Source organism: Phoca vitulina, unplaced genomic scaffold (assembly GCF_004348235.1).
Source record: "Phoca vitulina isolate PV1807 unplaced genomic scaffold, GSC_HSeal_1.0 scaffold20, whole genome shotgun sequence".
NCBI lineage: Eukaryota > Metazoa > Chordata > Mammalia > Carnivora > Phocidae > Phoca > Phoca vitulina.
The window spans coordinates 4,096,478-4,115,438 of NW_022589723.1; the positions used below are offsets into that span (position 1 = coordinate 4,096,478).

The 18,961-nt window shown below is 36.2% G+C and overlaps 1 protein-coding gene across 1 annotated transcript in view; it reads right to left on the reverse strand.

Annotated features, from left to right (window-relative positions):
- The window catches only part of AQR (aquarius intron-binding spliceosomal factor), a 111,098-nt gene that overhangs the window by 71,126 nt on the left and 21,011 nt on the right, over window positions 1-18,961 (reverse strand). The window contains exons 5-9 of the mRNA XM_032417944.1: window positions 15,386-15,421; window positions 5,697-5,817; window positions 3,211-3,351; window positions 1,762-1,830; window positions 595-695 (exon numbers count right to left, since the gene is read on the reverse strand). Of these exons, the coding sequence (XP_032273835.1) occupies window positions 595-695; window positions 1,762-1,830; window positions 3,211-3,351; window positions 5,697-5,817; window positions 15,386-15,421 (468 nt within the window). The remainder of the gene's footprint in view (window positions 1-594; window positions 696-1,761; window positions 1,831-3,210; window positions 3,352-5,696; window positions 5,818-15,385; window positions 15,422-18,961) is intronic.

Genomic DNA, 18,961 nt, shown 5'->3' on the forward strand with positions numbered 1-18,961 from the left:
TGCTTTTTTAATCCTTATCCTTGATTTATTCTTCTCCCTAGCCTATATCACCATCTAAAATAATACATAATTGATCTGTTTGCTGCTGTCTTCCCCAACTACAATGTAAGCTCCATAGAGCAGGAATTACTTCCATTTTGTTCTCTGCTATATCCCCAATACCTACACTAGTACCTGGCAAAAATATAAACATTCACTATTTGTTGAATGAATGAATGAATGAATGAATGATGGTTGAAATGTATAAAAATCACTGTTAATAATAAGAGAGTAAGAAAAAGAAAGAAAAGCTGGATTGACAGCCTGAAGATTGTGGAGAAAATCAAGAACCATCCATGACAGACAAACTATGGTCAATAGACAGAAGATCAGTGATATACTTATCACTGGGGCAGACAGAAGAGAAAGAAGAAAAACATGTTGATGCTGTGGTTTTCCCTTCAGATCTTTATGAAAAATATTCCTATGAGAGTAAAAGCACTTCTTATTTATTTGGTTCAGCCTTATATAAAGGAAACAACAAATCAGCCAATATCATCTAAGACTCACAACCAGTGTAACAAACCAACATGGAACAAAGCTTTGGCAACATACTGTTCTCTTGCTTCTGGATCCATCTTTTCATCATTCTTTTTAATCAAGTTCCAGAATTTTCTTAGCTTAGGTGTCTTCTTTAATTCTAATTCCAATCGTGCCTGAAAGAATGATGTGCTTTAAATCACCAGTTACCTCCAAGTTTACAAGGATAAAAATTAGACCCACTATTAGCTAGTTTTCTAATGTGCGGATATAACAGGATAAAACCTGAAAGCAACAAGATAAAACCTGAAAACTGAGAAACTAATAACTCTATTTTGAAAAACTGTTCAATTCCAATAATTGTTAATAATAACAAGAAAAAATAATAATAAACACTGCCTTTTCTTGTCAAGGTCTTAAGCTCAATAATCAATTACATTTCTTTCTTATTTCTAAAATTAAGGCTTTAAGTTTGAAAAATTAGAGCATTAACACTTACTAGTGTAATCACTGAAATTTGAAAAATGAGTCTGAAACACTGAACATAGAAACAGCTGTCACAAGTAAACAAGGAAATGTCCACATGACTATATTCTATCTAACGGCACTTATCAGTTTTAACTTAGCATTATTTATGTAAGTCTGTTTTTATCACCATCAGCTGGTACCTATGAATAAGCCTGCATATCTGGCTATGTGCAAAAACCCCATATGCAGGAAATGGAATTTTCAGTAAACTTATTATTTATCCTGAAATTTGATAGTTATAACTTTATTCCCCAAGATCACAATTAATTTGGTTTTGATAGAATGACACATATGATCTAATAAGGATTTGATGAAAGAAAAAATGAAGTCATTAATATTAAACATGATCTAGACCTTCTCCTATAACTGTGTACATTCTAATCTAAGGAAATAAAAAACTCAAGTCTGTATTTAGTCTCATCCAAAGACACACATGGAATAATAACCACATTTTGCTAAATTAACCCTTTCTTCATGAGCTCAATAGATATTACCTTATTTTATCTCATAATAATATTAGGTGAAAGATCTACTAGCTTATACATAAAAACTTTAAAATTAAAAAACTACTTGTATGGTAAGTTAGTGCATAGTAAACTAAATGTATTTTCTAAGCAGGAAAGGGGATTTTTAGTTACCATTTTATATCCATATTAAAGCTACATCCACCTATATAACACATATACACATAAGTTTCTGAAATTAGATACTTACAGGCTGTAAGCCCATCCACATTGGGAGGGAGATAAGCTGCTGTACTTGACTCCGTATCAAGTCTACTTCCTGTTTAAGGCACAAAGAAAACAAATATATAAGCACACCAGTATTTTAACTTAAATCTTTACATAAGGAATATACTACCTGTGGTGAAAGCATGCCACCAATACTTTCAAATTAATGGTATTTTAGTATTTCATATTAAGGACTTGAAGTGCTGGTTAGTGTTCCTATGTGCAAGAAGGCTGTGATGTACTTTATGGAGAAAATACGTGTGTTACATAAAGTTTGTTTAGACTTCAGTTACAGTGCTGTTGGCCATGAGCTCAAGGTTAATAAATCAACAATATGTTATTATGTAAGGTGTCTTTAAACAGAAACACATAAAACAAGATTATGTATTGATTGATTGATGAAAATGTGACTGTAGGCTTGTAGGCTCCTAAGCCTGTATTTTCCCTAGGAGCAATGGTTCAGTTTTAGCCAATTCAGTGTTTGCAACTACTTCATAGACCTAACTACCTCAAGTAATGAGAACTGATGGCATATTGAAAAAAATAAAGTATTTCAATAATAAACTAGCTTTTAAGTTAACCAAACCTAGCACCAAACTACTAATACTAAATAAATCTTTTTTTGTTCAATTTCTGATAAAGAATCATGTTTATATTTACATTTGCATTGTGTAGTTTAATAAATGTTAAGGAGGTAATAGTGGCATCCACTCAGGGCTTCATGAATCTTTTTTTAATGCCTTTACATGATCCATACGAGGTAGTACCTCAAGTAATACAACAAGTAATAATCATCCATCTATCAATATCCAGTCTTAAGATAAGAAAGAACCCCATGCACTGCACGGGTCTAATGCACTATCAGTTCAGAGGCACAGACCTTCACTTAACCACAGTAGAGAAGTGCAAATGAAATATTAATTACTGTAAATATTTAATTCTTTTGAAGATACTCCTATGAAGGATGAAAATGTGTCATACACAACCCAAGAGATTTTCAAAGATCATCCACAACTGCCCCTAACCAGTCAACTCAAAACATAACTCTCCTGCTGACCTGGCAGCTTGTGCATGAAGCACGCCTGAAAAGTAATAAAGCTAGTTTCTGTGTGCAACTGTGGCACAGATCTCATTACTCAAAGTTCATATTGGCCAGACTCGATGATGCTCTACCTTTGGAGAATTTCAGTTCTGATTATCATTTTTCTTAAGAGTATAGATAGAAAAAAGGAGATCCAGTCCAAATCTATTTTAAAAGTGAATGGATCTTCTAAAATGTTTTTATTGAGAAGTGACTGAAATTAAGCTTTTGGCATTATCCTCCATCCCCATTACCATGGATGAAGAGTTGGCAATAGAGGTAATTTCATTTATGTTCAACTTAAAAAACAAGAAAATGTGAAAGTTTTCCCCAAAGATAAAGTAAAATTACCAAACTATTGAAGCAATGATCAAGAAAAAGCAGTAAGACCGTCTGTTCATGGAGTGAAAATTCACCATCGGTTTCAGCTAATGCTGCTTTCAAGATACACTTAAAAAAAAATGGGAAGTGGTCTGGCTTCTTCTTAAAAGTCTGAAAAGAGAAAGAATAAAAATTTATTTTGAAATGGCTTGCTCTCCACTTTTTCTCCCCTAAACAAACATCAGTAGACTCTTTAGGAGTCTATTAACAAAACCAAATAATTACAAACAAGATTATTTGCTTACTTATAATTAATGGTAGCAAGTCAAATATAGGTTTCTGGCAAGATCATGAAAGAGGTGTAGTAACCCTTACGTAATAAAATAATGTTTTGTGTGTTTTTAAAAAAATATATATATACATTTTTTTTTTAAGTAATCTCTATGCCGAACATGGGGGCCTGAACTCATGACTCCAAGATCTAGAGTTTCATGCTCTACTGACTGAGCCAGCCAGTTATCCCTAAAATAATGGTTTTACTTCCTTTATTTTTTTCTTTTATGGATTATGCTCACATTTAACTTAGTGTTTGTTTCTAAGGATCTGAAATGTTTTAATTCTTCTAACTTAAGCAAAAGAAACATCTTTAGCAAAAATTAGTTTCCCACTAACTAATCTCAAAGACGGTGGCTCCTGCTCTTTACTCTTAACATCCAAGTTAATATATAAAAGTATAAAAGTTAATATATAAAAAGTAAATAATGTAATATTTTCAAGCTTCCCTGTGACCTACCTCCCCTTTTCTCTTCTTTCAGAAGTGCTCCAAATGTGTGGTCTATACTAGTTGTTTTCATTTACTTCCCTACAGCAGGCTTCCACCCCCAGGACGACCCTGAGGCTATTACGGCTGTCAAGTCCAACAGACTCTTCCAAGCCCCTACTCCTTTTCAATGTGCTGAGGGCCCCTTTTCTTCTGTTGTGTACATAGCAGTATTTTAGGGTTCTAACCTCATTCTTCTTTTCCCCCTCCCTTGACTTCAACAACATATGCTAATGATTCTAAATATACATCCTCAGTCGATCACTCTCATTAACTCTACATCCCAGGATTCCTTACTAGACAATTTCATCTAGGTATTCAAAAGGCAATTTAAACTCAGTAAGTCCAAAAATCAATTCAACAATTTTGTACCCTCCATAGTACTACTCAACCCTCTATTACTACCTATCTTGGTAAATGGCAGTATCATCTATTACACTCAGTTGCCCAAGCCTGGAAAGTTATTGAAAATAACACCCTTCCCTACTATTAATTATTCAGTTATGAAATCCAGTCAATTCTACTTTCTAAATCTTTGTGTATCCTCTTCTCTTCATCTGTATTTCTCTACTTCAAGTCCTAATCACCAAAATGGTCTTTATAACATGCAAACTCATCAGGTCATTCTTTAGCTCAAAAAATCTTCCTTCTCCCTTCTTATAGTAGCGTGAAGCAACTTCAAGAAATCCCCAGGATCTTTCAATAATACACAAGGCCCATAGTTTACTCTGGCTCTAATCTGCCCAAAGATGGCTCTTACTTAGTGAATATCCAAGAGAAGTGCCCATGGTTTTATCTTAGAGTTTAATACTTCCTCAGTTTACAGACCGTTGCCACAAAAAGATGACAAGTACCCATGCCTTTTCTTCATTTAAAAAAGTTGATGAGCTGATCATTTTATGGCAGCCAAAGAGAACCTAGATTTTGGACCTCTACTGACCAAGCCTCTATTAAACTAGCATAAAGAAAAAATGTCTACTAGACAAATGTCTACTAGAAATTTCAAAAAGGGAAAAGCAGATCCTAAATTGAGGATAAGGAGAAAACTGAAATTACAATATAAACATCTGTCTTGACTTTGGCAACACTACTTTATGTATGGAAAACTATAAATATATACTCCCTGTTGTGAAAAAGGACACTGAAAAATATTATCTCATTTGAGCACTATCTACTTGTGCTATTTAATATAAACTTCATTTCAATCTGATGAAAAGTCTTTATACTTCGGGGCACCTGGGTGGCTCAGTTGGTTAAACGACTGCCTTCGGCTCAGGTCATGATCCCGGAGTCCCGGGATCGAGTCCCGCATCGGGCTCCTTGCTCAGCAGGGAGTCTACTTCTTCCTCTGACCCTACCCCCTCTTGTGCGCTCTCTCTCTCTCTCTCAAATAAATAAAAATCTTAAAAAAAAAAGAAAGAAAAGTCCTTATACTTCATGCCATTCTTCGTTTCAAGCACGAAATAGAAAAATAATTTCACTTTCATAATTTTTTGGTTCATAGTAAAATTAGTTCGAACAAAGTATTGAAATCAAAAAAGAATAGTATTCTTCATATATCCACTTTCTTCTCAACCCTTACTTTATTTTTGGGCAAAGTTCTGTTCTAAAAGCCTTATTTATTATCAGTCAAAAGTTCTACTTTTTAATGGCTTAAACACAGTATGAAAGCTCTGAAGTAATTTAAATCTGTTACCTCCCATGCAGGGACATTTTCTCTGAATTTCTCATTCACCATACAGCAGATTGACATTAAATAGGCCTTGCTGGACACCTCTGGAGAATAATTCATCCAGAGGTAATTTTCAAGATACTGGCTGTGAAGAGTGAAAAAGCACAGAATATTTCATTAGTTACCACCACTCACTATAATATGTCACTCACCTGGAAGCGCATGATTATCTACAACTCTCTGAAAACTTTTTAAAAACTACGTAACTTGAAAATCCTTCACAAATTTACCTGTAATCTAGGTCACCGCTATCTGCTACCAATTTATTTATAATAACTGTAGCTTTGGAGAATAAGAGTTTATACTTTTAAGGCAGGAAGGCAGCAGAGATCACTAACATGTAATTATCACTATCAGAACACTGGGGATATTCCTTATCTAAAACTCTTTAGGAAGTAAAAAACCAAAATGATATTATGGGCAATTTCAGAAGATAAATGTATCTGAGACATTAATACTACCTCATATGAGGACCAAATGACTTCCACAAACTAAGAAAGAGACTTAATAAAAAGAAGCATTTTAATACTTAATTTACTAGATATTCAACAAACATAAGTCAGTTTTCAAGGTAACTGGCATTTTCCTCTCAAGATACCAAAATTCGTATTTTAAGACTGTGGTGAAAATATTCCTTAATAAATTTAAGTATTTCTGATTTCTACCACATAACTTAGCTATTTTTTTTAATTTTATTTTACTATGTTATGTTAGTCACCATTCATTACAGCATTAGTTTTTGATGTAGTGTTCCATGATTCACTGTTTGCGTATAACACCCAGTGCTCCATTCAATACGTGCCCTCCTTAATACCCATCACCAGGCTAACACATTGCCCCACCCCTTCCCCTCTAAAACCCTCAGTTTGTTTCTCAGAGTCCATAGTCTCTCATGGTTCGTCGCCCCCTCCGATTCCCCCCCCCTTCGTTTTTCCCTTCCTACTATCTTCTTTTTTTTTTTTTTTAACATATAATGTATTATTTGTTTCAGAGGTACAGGTCTGTGATTCATCAGTCTTACACAATTCACAGCGCTCACCACAGCACATAACCTCCCCAATGTCTATCACCCAGCCACCCATCCCTCCCACATCCCACCACGCCAGCAACCCTCAGTTTGTTTCCTAAGATTAAGAATTCCTCATATCAGTGAGATCATATGATACTTGTCTTTCTCTGATTGACTTATTTCACTTAGCATAATACCCTCTAGTTCCAACCACGTCATTGCAAATGGCAAGATTTCGTTTTTTGATGGCTGCATTAATATTCCATGGTATTTCTTTATCCATTCATCTGTTGATGGACATCTTGGCTCTTTCCATAGTTTGGCTATTGTGGACATTGCTGCTATAAACATTGGAGTGCAAGTAACCCTTCCGATCACTACATTTGTATCCTTGGGGTAAATACCCAGTAGTGCAATTGCTGGGCCATAGGGTAGCTCTATTTTCAACTTTTTGAGGAACCCCCATACCGTTTTCCAGAGTGGCTGCACCAGCTTGCATTCCCACCAACAGTGTAGGAGGGTTCCCCTTTCTCCATATCCTCGCCAACATCTGTTGTTTCCTGACTTGTTAATTTTAGCCATTCTGACTGGTGTGAGGTGGTATCTCACTGAGGTTTTGATCTGGATTTCCCTGATGCCGAGTGATGTTGAGCACCTTTGCATATGTCTGTTGGCCATTTGGATGTCTTCTTTGCAGAAATGTCTGTTCATGTCTTTTGCCCATTTCTTGATTGGATTATTTGTTCTTTGGGTGTTGAGTTTGATAAGTTCTTTATAGATTTTGGATACTAGCCCTTTATCTGATATGTCATTTGTAAATATCTTCTCCCATTCTATCGGTTGTCTTTTGGTTTTGTCGACTGTTTCCTTTGCTGTGCAAAAGCTTTTTATCTTGATGAAGTCCCAAATAGTTCATTTTTACCCTTGCTTCCCTTGCCTTTGGTGATGTTTCTAGGAAGAAGTTGCTGCGGCTGAGGTCGAAGAGGTTGCTGCCTGTGTTCTCCTTTAAGATTTTGATGGACTCCTGTCTCACATTGAGGTCTTTCAACCATTTGGAGTCTATTTTTGTGTGTGGTGTAAGGAAATGGTCCAGTTTCATTCTTCTGCATGTGGCTGTCCAATTTTCCCAACACCATTTGTTGAAGAGACTGTCTTTTTTCCATTGGACATTCTTTCCTGCTTTGTCGAAGATTAGTTAACCATAGAGTCTAGGGTCCATTTCTGGGTTCTCTATTCTGTTCCATTGATCTATGTGTCTGTTTTTGTGCCAGTACCATACTGTCTTGATGATGACAGCTTTATAATAGAGCTTGAAGTCTGGAATTGTGATGCCACCAGCTTTTTCTTTTTCAACATTCCTCTGGCTATTTGGGGTCTTTCCTGTTTCCATACAAATTTTAGGATTATTGGTTCCATTTCTTTGGAAAAAGTTGATGGTATTTTGATAGGTATTGCATTAAATGTGTAGATTGCTCTAGGTAGCATAGACATTTTCACAATATTTGTTCTTCCAATCCATGAGCATGGAACGTTTTTCCATTTCTTTGTGTCTTCCTCAATTTCTTTCATGAGTATTTTACAGTTTTCTGAGTACAGATTCTTTGCCTCTTTGGTTAGATTTATTCCTAGGTATCTTATGCTTTTGGGTGCAATTGTAAATGGGATTGACTCCTTAATTTCTTTTTCTTCTGTCTTGTTGTTGGTGTATAGAAATGCAACTGATTTCTGTGCATTGATTTTATCACCTTACTGAATTCCTGTATGAGTTCTAGCAGTTTTGGGGTGGAGTCTTTTGGGTTTTCCACATAAAATATCATATCATCTGCAAAGAGTAAGAGTTTGATTTCTTCTTTGCCCATTCGGATGCCTTTTATTTCTTTTTGTTGTCTGATTGCTGTGGCTAGGACTTCTAGTACTATGTTGAATAGCAGTCGTGATAGTGGACATCCCTGCCGTGTTCCTGACCTTAGAGGAAAAGCTCTAAGTTTTTCCCTATTGAGAATGATATTCACTGTGGGTTTTTCATAGATGGCTTTTATGATATTGAGGTATGTAACCTCTATCCCTACACTCTGAATCAGAGTTTTAATCAAGAAAGGATGCTGTACTTTGTCAAATGCTTTTTCTGCATCTATTGAGAGGATCATATGGTTCTTGTTCTTTCTTTTATTAATGTATTGTATCACATTGATTGATTTGTGGATGTTGAATCAAACTTGCAGCCCAGGAATAAATCCCGGCTGGTCGTGGTGAATAATCCTTTTAATGTACTGTTGGATCCTACTGGCTAGTATTTTGGTGAGAATTTTTGCATCCATGTTCATCAGGGATATTGGTCTGTAATTCTCCTTTTTAGTGGGGTCTCTGGTTTTGGAATCAAGGTAATGCTGGCTTTGTAGAATGAGTTTGGAAGTTTTCCTTCCATTTCTATTTTTTGGAACAGGTTCAGAAGAATAGGTAATGATGCTTCTTTAAATGTCTGGTAGAATTCCTGTGGGAAGCTATCTGGCCATGACTTTTGTTTGTTGGGAGAGTTTTGATTACTGCTTCAATTTCCTTAGTGGTTATGGGTCTGTTCAGGGTTTCTATTTCTTCCTGATTCAGTCTTGGTAGTTTATACATCTCTAGGAATGCATCCATTTCTTCCAGATTACCTAATTTGCTGGCATAGAGTTGCTCATAATATGTTCTTATAATTGTTTGTATTTCTTTGGTGTTGGTTGTGATCTTTCCTCTTTCATTCACGATTTTATTTATTTGGGACCTTTCTCTTTTTTTTTGATAAGTCTGGCTAGGGATTTATCAATGTTATTAATTCTTTCATAGAACCAGCTCCTAGTTTTGTTGATCTGTTCTACTGTTCTTTTGATTTCTATTTCATTGATTTCTACTCTGATCTTTATTATTTCTCTTCTCCTGATAGGTTTAGGCTTTATTTGCTGTTCTTTCTCCAGCTCCTGTAGGTGTAGGGTTAGGTTGTGTATTTGAGACCTTTCTTGTTTCTTGAGAAAGGCTGGTATTGCTATATACTTTCCTCTTAGGACTGCATTTGCTGCATCCCTAAGATTTTAAACAGTTGTGTTTTCATTTTCATTGGTTTCCATGAATTTTTTTAATTCTTCTTTAATTTCCTGGTTGACCCATTCATTCTTTAGTAGGATGCTCTTTAGCCTCCATGTATTTGAGTTCTTTCCGACTTTCCTCTTGTGATTGAGTTCTAGTTTCAAAGCATTGTGGTCCGAAAATATGCAGGGAATGATCCCAATCTTTCGGTACCAAGTGAGACCTGATATGTGACCCAGGATGTGATCTATTCTGGAGAATGTTCCATGGGCACTAGAGAAGAATGTGTATTCTGTTGCTTTGGGATGGAATGTTCTGAATATTATCTGTGAAGTCCATTTGCTCCAGTGTGTCATTTAAAGCCTTTATTTCCTTGTTGATCTTTTGCTTAGATGATCTGTCCATTTCAGTGAGGGGGTTGTTAAAGTCCCTTACTAATACTGTATTGTTGTTGATGTATTTGTTTGATTTTGTTATTAACTGGCTTATATAATTGGCTGCTCCCATGTTGGGGGCATAGATATTTACAATTATTAGATCTTCTTGTTGGATAGACCCTTTAAGTAGGATATAGTGTCCTTCCTCATCTCTTATTACAGTCTTTGGCTTAAAATCTAATTTGTATGATATAAGGATCGCTACCCCAACTTTCTTTTGGTGTCCATTAGCATGGTAAATGGTTTTCCACCCCCTCACTTTCAATCTGGGGGTGTCTTTGGGTCTAAAATGAGTCTCTTGCAGACAGCATATCGATGGGTCTTATTTTTTTATCCAATCTGATACCCTTTGTCTTTTGATTGGGGCATTTAGCCCATTTACATTCAGGGTACCTATCGAAAGATATGAATCTAGTGCCATTGTATTGCCTGTAAGGTGACTGTTACTGTATATTGTCTCTATTCCTTTCTGGTCTATGTCACTTTTAGGCTCTCTCTTTGCTTAGAGGACCCCTTTCAATATTTCTTGTAGGGCTGGTTTGGTGTTTGCAAATTCTTTTAGTTTTTGTTTGTCCTGGAAGCCTTTTATCCCTCCTTCTATTTTCAATGACAGCCTACCTGGATATAGTATACTTGGCTGCATATTTTTCTTGTTTAGTGCTCTGAATATATCATGCCAGTCCTTTCTGGCCTGCCAGGTCTCTGTGGATAGGTCTGCTGCCAATCTGTTGTACCGCTGTAGGTTACAGACCTCTTGTCCCGAGCTGCTTTCAGGATTTTCTCTTTGTCTGAGACTTGGGAGTTTTACTATTAGATGTTGGGGTGCTGACCTATTTTTGATTTTGAGGGGGGTTCTCTGTGCCTCCTGGATTTTGATGCCTGTTTCCTTCCCCAAATTAGGGAAGTTCTCTGCTATAATTTGCTCCAATATACCTTCTGCCCCTCTCGTATTCTTCTGGGATCCCAATTATTCTAATATTGTTTTGTCTTATGGTATCACTTATCTCTCAAATCCTGCCCTCGTGATCCAGTAGTTGTTCCTCTCTCTCTTTTTCTCAGCTTCTTTATTCTCCATCATTTGGTCTTCTGTGTCACTAATTCTCTCTTCTGCCTCATTTATCCTAGCAGTTAGAGCCTCCATTATTGATTGCACCTCATTAATAGCCTTTTTGATTTCGACTTGATTAGATTTTAGTTCTTTTATTTCCCCAGAAAGGGTTTCTCTAGTATCTTCCATGCTTTTTTCAAGACCAGCTAGTATCTTTATAATCGTCATTTTGAACTCTAGTTCCAACATCTTACTAATGTCTGTATTGATTAGGTCCGTGGCAGTCATTACTGCCTCTTGTTCTTTTTTTTGAGGTGAGTTTTTCTGTCTTGTCATTTTGTCCAGAGGAGAATAGATGAATGAGAGAACAAAATGCTAACAGGGTAACATTGACCCCAGAAAAATATACACTAAACAAATCAGAAGAGACCCGAAACCGGTGGGGAAAGAAAAGGAAAGAAAGAAAAAAAAAATGATCAAATATGATCAGGCTGGTGAATAGATCAGTGCCACATACTAGATTCTGGGCATATTTTGGTCTGTTAGAAGACACTGACTTCCAAAATTTTAAAGAAAGAAAAACTTGTATATGTACAAAAATAAGGGTAAATATGATAAAGGGATTGAATATGACTGTAAAGATGAAAATTATAAAAGATTTTATAAAAGGAACTGGTAAGAAGTTGGTTGAAAAAAGAAAGAAAAATTAAAAAAAAAGGGAGAGAATGTGATCAAGCAGGAGACTAGAACAAAGCCATACGCTAGAGATTTAGGGTATATTTTGGTCTGTTAGAAGAAACTGTATCCCAAAATTTTAAAGAGAGAATAACTTATATATATATAAAAAATAAGGTTAACTATAATGAAGGGATAGAATATGACTCTAAAAATGAAAAATAAAAAAGATTTTTAAAAAAGGGAAAAAGAAAAATTAAAAAAAAAATAGAAAAAGAAAAAAAGAAAATTAAAAAAATTAACTTTGAAAGACTAAAGAATCATGGTAAAAAAGCCATGAATTCTATGTGCTGTATTCCCCTTGTGCTAGAGTTCTGCCGTTCTCATTGATCGGTAAACTTGGTCTTGGCTGGCTGTTCTTGCTGATCTTCTGGGGGAGGGGCCTGTTGCAGTGATTCTCAAACATCTTTGCCTGAGGCGGAATTGCCCTGCCCTTGCCAGGGACCAGGCTAAGTAATCTGCTCAGGTCTGCTCTCAGTGGCTTTTAGTTCCCTGAAAGCTTTCCGTACAGCTTTGGAGGATAAGGAAGAAAATGGTGACCTCCCAATCTCCACCACAGAGGAGCCAACACCTTGGGGCCCCATTCCTCAGGAGCCCCCAGAGAAAAGCAGTCAATCACTCCTGTCTCCCCGGTCTCTGGCCACACTCTGTGCTCACCCAGCCTATGACTGAGCGTTTCTATCTCTGGCACACGACCCCGTTTGGAATCTCCAAACCCTGGAGATTGCTGCGGTGCACTGCTGTGCCCCTCCTCCAGGGGGAGAAAGGGGAGTCTCCCTGGATCTGCCGCTTGTTGGATTCCTGCTTCCAGAAAGTGGTCGCTTTTCTGTTCAGAGAGTTGCTGCTATTCTTTTCTTCGATCTCCTGTTGAGTTTGTAGGTGTTCAGAATGGTTTGATACCTATCTGGCTGAATTCCTGGGACCAGACGAAATTTAGTCTCCTACTCCTCCGCCATCTTGCTCCTCCTCCCTAACTTAGCTATTTTTTATCATTCAGGTTATAAACATCAATTACCATACTGGGGTTAAAATACTCTCAAGCACCAATTAAAAAAAAAGCAAGGTGTTTTGTTCCCACTTTAAATCACTCCACATGCATGTTGCAATCACTCACATACATGTGTGCAGACCTATGTACAAACCCAGAGTTAAGTGGTTTAGATTCTGCTATAGCGCTGTAATTTTTCTACTTCCTCTTATGCTCACATCGGTATATTCATGGGTCTATCATTAGCAATACTATAAGAACCCAGGAAACTGGATAAGTGGAATTTTACTTAAAATGATGGTCAAATGGCTCCAAGTAAGACACTGAGTGCTCTTTCATAAATAAAATGCACAAAACTTCTTTCATTCCTTTCTTACAAGTTTAAATTCCTTTTTCCTGAATTATATCCTTTTGAACTTCTCTCAGCAAGTTTGTTAGTATTAATCTATCTGTCTGAAATTAATTTATGACAGTTTAGCTGGTTATACAATTCTTTCTGGGTTGTTAGTGATTTTTTTTCTTGTATTGATCTCATTCTATTACATTCTCTATTACTACAACGGAGAAATCTACAATTAATCTATGCATCCTTCTTTGAGTAATGTCTTTTTTTTCCTCCAGCAGTTAAGATCTTCATTCTGTCTTTGTTAGTCTTCAGTTGCTCTATTCAGAATTATTGTACTTCCTGAATCTAAAAGACTCATATTTCAACTGTAGAAAATTCTTAACCACCATTCTTCTAAATTGCTACTCCCCTATTCTCCCTAAATCTCTTCTGAAATTCTTATTGGACTATAATTTTTGCCTCTGTATCTCTGAATTTCCTTTTATATTATTCATCTCTATTTCTCTTTGCTATTATCTAATTAATTTTCTATATTCCAGTTCGATAATCCCCTCTTTAGCTGTATCTAATCCACCACAGGCCTAGGCTGTTTTATTGTGCTTTGCTTTATTCAGTTTTGCAGATGCTGCATTTTTCACAAATTGAAGGTTTATGGCAATGCTGCATTGACCAAGTCTATTAGCACCATTTTTTCCCAACAGTATTTGCTAACTGTATGTCTGTCACATTTTGGAAATAAGAATTACCAAAGAATTTGGCAATAAGAATATTTCAAACTTTTTGATTATTATTATATTTGTTATGGTAATCCATGATTTATGATCACAACTTGTTGAAAGCTCAGATGCTGGTTAGCATTTTTCAGCAATAATGTATTTTTAAATTAAGGCATATAGATTTTTTTTTAGACATAATGCTGTTGCACACTTAACAGACTAAAATATAGTATAAACACAACTTTTATATGCACTAGGAAACCAAAAAATACATTTGACTTGCTTTTTTGCAGTGGTCTGGAACTGAACCTGCAATATCTCCAAGGTGCCTGTATTTAATTTGTCCACTGAGTTTTTAAATTTCAATAATTTTTGTTTTCCCCAAATCTATCCATTTTTAGTGTCTTGTTCCACGTTCACACAATTTCTTCTTTTATACTCATAACTTTAAACATAATGATTTGACAGTGTATATCAATTATTTAATTACCTAAGGTCCTGGGTGGGTGGGGTGGGGATCTAATTCTGTTGTCATTTCAACTGACTCTTGCTTACAGTTATTATCCTAACATGCTTCGTAATTAGGGAATCTGAATTCACCTTTGCCAGGGTTCTATAGGAATTTACCTGTAATGCAATTGGAATACATATCCTTCCAGAGTATCTTATATTTGTTTCTGCTGGATGCCTCAGAGATATCACTGGCTTGTCACAGTTTTTGTTTTGTTTTGTTTTGTTTTGTTTGTTTTAAAGATTTTATTTATTTATTTGAGAGAGAGAATGAGATAGAGAGAGAGAGCATGAGAGGGGGGAGGGTCAGGGGGAGAAGCAGACTCCCTGCTGAGCAGGGAGACCGATGTGGGACTCGATCCCGGGACTCCAGGATCATGACCTGAGCCGAAGGCAGCCGCTCAACCAACTGAGCCACCCAGGTGCCCCTTGTCACAGTTTTTAATAGTAATGTTTTATCTTGGGTGTTATCTGAATACATAGTAAATGCCAAACCCATTCTTAACATTTTCAGATGTGGAACTGAGGCTATGAGAATAGATGATTTGCTCAAGACGATACAGGTAGGTGGGTGGGGGATGGATGAAATAAGTGATGGGTTGTTAGGAGGGCACTTGTCAAGATGAGCACCGAGTGATGTATGGAGTTGCTGAATCACTATATCGCACGTGAACCTAATATAACACTGTACGTTAACCATACTAGAATTAAAAAGACATGATACAGGTATCTCTATGGTATACTGACAATACAGATCTGACACCATCTTTAACTTCATCAAAGTAAAGCGTTTTAACTCACCTAAATTCCAAGAGCATTATCTTTCTGATGGCAAACCTAAAGTATAAAAATAAATAATAAAAATGTTTAAACAGAAAATATAAATATTTCAGAGTCATTAATGCAGATGCATTTTTGGAATCTTGTTTTAATATTGACCCACATATCAGAATCATATTTTAATATGCATTGAAGAAAGCTAATTTTGCTTTTATATTTTTTCTTTGTATTTTGTCAGAGTAGTTTATTTTTAAAAACTAAGAAAAGTTACTTAAGTTAAATCCTACCCGTATTAACAAACACAATTAGCACCATGACATACTAAGATATAACACATAGGTTAATAAGGCAATTAATTTTAATGAAAACACAAATGTTCATCACTATTCATAATACTGGATCACAATTGCCAAAAGGTAGCCTATCTTAATTTCTTAAGCACTGGCCAACATTGTTTTATTTAATATTCAAAAGGAAACATTCTGAAGTCATGCCCTCCTGAAAGCAAAGGGACACATGTATCTCTATCACAAATATAGGAATCATACTTTTCACAGGTTTCATAAGTCTTGACCTTAAGTCTACAATATGACAAAATTGTGAAAGGAATATTAGGTATCTCTCTTTACTAGACTGTCTTTTTAAAATAGAAGTACTTTGTTTTATAAGAATAAATAATGCTGTAGCTACCAGGTATCTCTCCAAAGGCAGGTTCAAATGTCCACTAATTCAGTTTTATCATTTTGCATATTGGAAATAAAGTAGTCAGACCAGAACACTGCCACTAGATAATAGCCGCCAGCTTTGAAAATTAAATGTGTAGGCATTATGAATTTATAATACCCCAAGAGACCATTATCCTGTCAAAATACTATTCCACTGATTTCTGATCTCTTAAATAGTTTCACTAAGTAAGCACTATCACAGAACTTTAGTGAGAATAAAATGTAGGTTTTTACTGTGCAAAAGCACAAAAATATAACACTGACAAGGTACTGGCTTCTACACCAGCCAGACCACTGAGTGGATACAACATCTTGTGTGTCAGACACACTAGGTCTCCAGCTGCAGACATGCTGGTGAAGAAAATTCAGTCAGTGTCCACTATGCACTCAACTGCATGCTTAATTTCTTCAGCCACAAAAAGGACCTCATGATGAAAGCAAGAAAAAATACCAGCTCATGAGATAGAAGATAGTATTCTGGGGGTGCCCAGGTAGCTCAGTCGGTTGAGCATCTGACTCTTGGTTTCGGCTCAGGTCATGATCTCAGGGTCGTGGGATCAAGCCCTGCATTGGCTCTGCACTATGTGTGGAGCCTGCTTAAGATTCTCTCTCTACATCTCCCTCTGCCCCTCCCCTGCCCCCTTGCTCCCTTGCTCTCTCTCCTTCCCTAAAAAAAAAATAATTAACTAAATTTAAAAAAAAAAAAGATCATATTTTGGTCATGACTCAGTGTTACCCTCATAACATCTTTTAAACATTCTGGGACCCAGTTTCCTCATATTCAAAAGTGGCAAAGTAGCCAATTTATTTTTGGATGACTGGACAAGAGAAAAAGAAGTCATGATAGGTCAAGATAAAGCAAAAACACTCAATTTCTCTTCTAGCATTCTTGGTGGTATTGAATTTGGAGTTTTACTCTGCCAATTAGCTTTGCTGCTATAATTGCCACTGCTTCTTCTCTTGGGAAATAACTGTGTGAAAACATGAGGTCTGGAATTGTGGCAGCCCTCTTGCAACCACATAGGGAAAGCCAAAAAAAGAAAAAAAATTGTGAAAAGGCTGACAAAAGCCCTCACATTAACTTCTGAACTACCCATTTCCAGATTTATTGTAAAGTAGATGATTAAAAAACAAATAAGAGTGAACAAAAGAAGCCAGCCACAAAAGAGTATACACCATGTGATTCTATTTATTTAAAGTTTAAAAACAAACAAAACTATAGTGTTCATGTTTCCATACTTACATATTAAAATGTTAAAACAAAAGGCCGTGTAAGGGCTTCTGGGATGCTAACAAATATTGGCTTTTATTACCTTTGTGGTGGTTATGAATGATAATAATTTAGAAGGCTAAACATTTCTGTTTTATGCCCTTTTCTGTGTTATGTTTCATAGTAGAGGGATTTAAACATTTTTTTAAGTTTTTAAAACTTATTTAAGTAATCTCTACATGCCACGTGGGTCTCAAACTCATGACCATGAGATCAAGAGTTGCATGCTCTTCTGACTAAGCCAGCCAGGCACCTTGGGGTTTAAACATTTTAAATAAAAACAGGGCAATGGACCCTGAGCTACTTAAGAACAGAGTATTGGGTAAGAGTCAAAGAACCAGGATTGAATACCCAGCTCTTCCTCTAACTACTGGGAAATATTTTGGGCTACTTCAACCTCTCTGTACTGCGGTTTCCTCATCAATAAAACAAGGATAATAACAGTGACTATCACATGGTTGTTGTGAGGAAAAATGAGCTACTATACACAAAAGTGCTTAGAACAGCATCTGGTATATAGCAAACACTCAACAAATAACAATTATGATTTTTTTTTTTTTTTAAAGATTTATTTATTTATTTGACAGAGAGAGACATAGCGAGAGCAGGAACACAAGCAGGGGGAGTGGGAGAGGGAGAAGCAGGCTTCCCGCAGAGCAGGGAGCCTGACGTGGGACTCGATCCCAGGACCCTGGGATCATGACCTGAGCCGAAGGCAGATGCTTAACGACTGAGCCACCCAGGCGCCCCCAATTATGATTATTTTTAAGATGTTAAAATCATATAGATAAAAATATTAAGATATGTTTGCCAAATCTGATAATGGTAAGGATACCAAATATGAATCAATCATGTAATAGACCACACATTACATGGCTGACTGGGCGATATGGTATTTTACTACTTTTGAGATCCTAAGAGTTATCATTTATACCATAAGAATATTAAGAACTGATGGATTTATTTCCCAGATTCCTCCTACAGAAGTAGGGTTGGTATGCAAAAAATATGTATTACAAGAACCTTAATGTATAATACTAAGAGTACCTGGGGCGCCTGGGTGGCTCAGTCGTTAAGTATCTGCCTTTGGCTCAGGTCATGATCCCAGGGTTCTGGGATCGAGCCCCGCATCGGGCTCCCTGCTCCGCGGGAAGCCTGCTTCTCCCTCTCTCACTCCCCCTGCTTGTGTTCCCTCTCTCACTGTCTATCAAATAAATAAATAAAATCTTTAAAAAAAATACTAAGAGTACCTTATAGCTATAAACTGCCTATTTTGGTAGCCTACAAACAAGTTAATAAATCTTAAATCAAGCCATTCCCCAATAATGAAGATGCTACCAGCACATAGCTCAGCAAAACAGCTTCCTCAGGCACTACTCTAAAAGATGGTCATTTAAAAATGTAAATATATATTATTTCTCTTAGGGGATTGGAATTCAAGAGTACACTTATGATGAAAACATATATATACATTACAGTTTATCTATTACAGAAGTGCACTTAACTTTTTTGAACTTTGAGATTTGAGGGGAGAATGTATCAGTTTACTTTCATTTAAGTATTCTCAACTGTGTACAAGATGAGAAAATGACTGATAAGAGT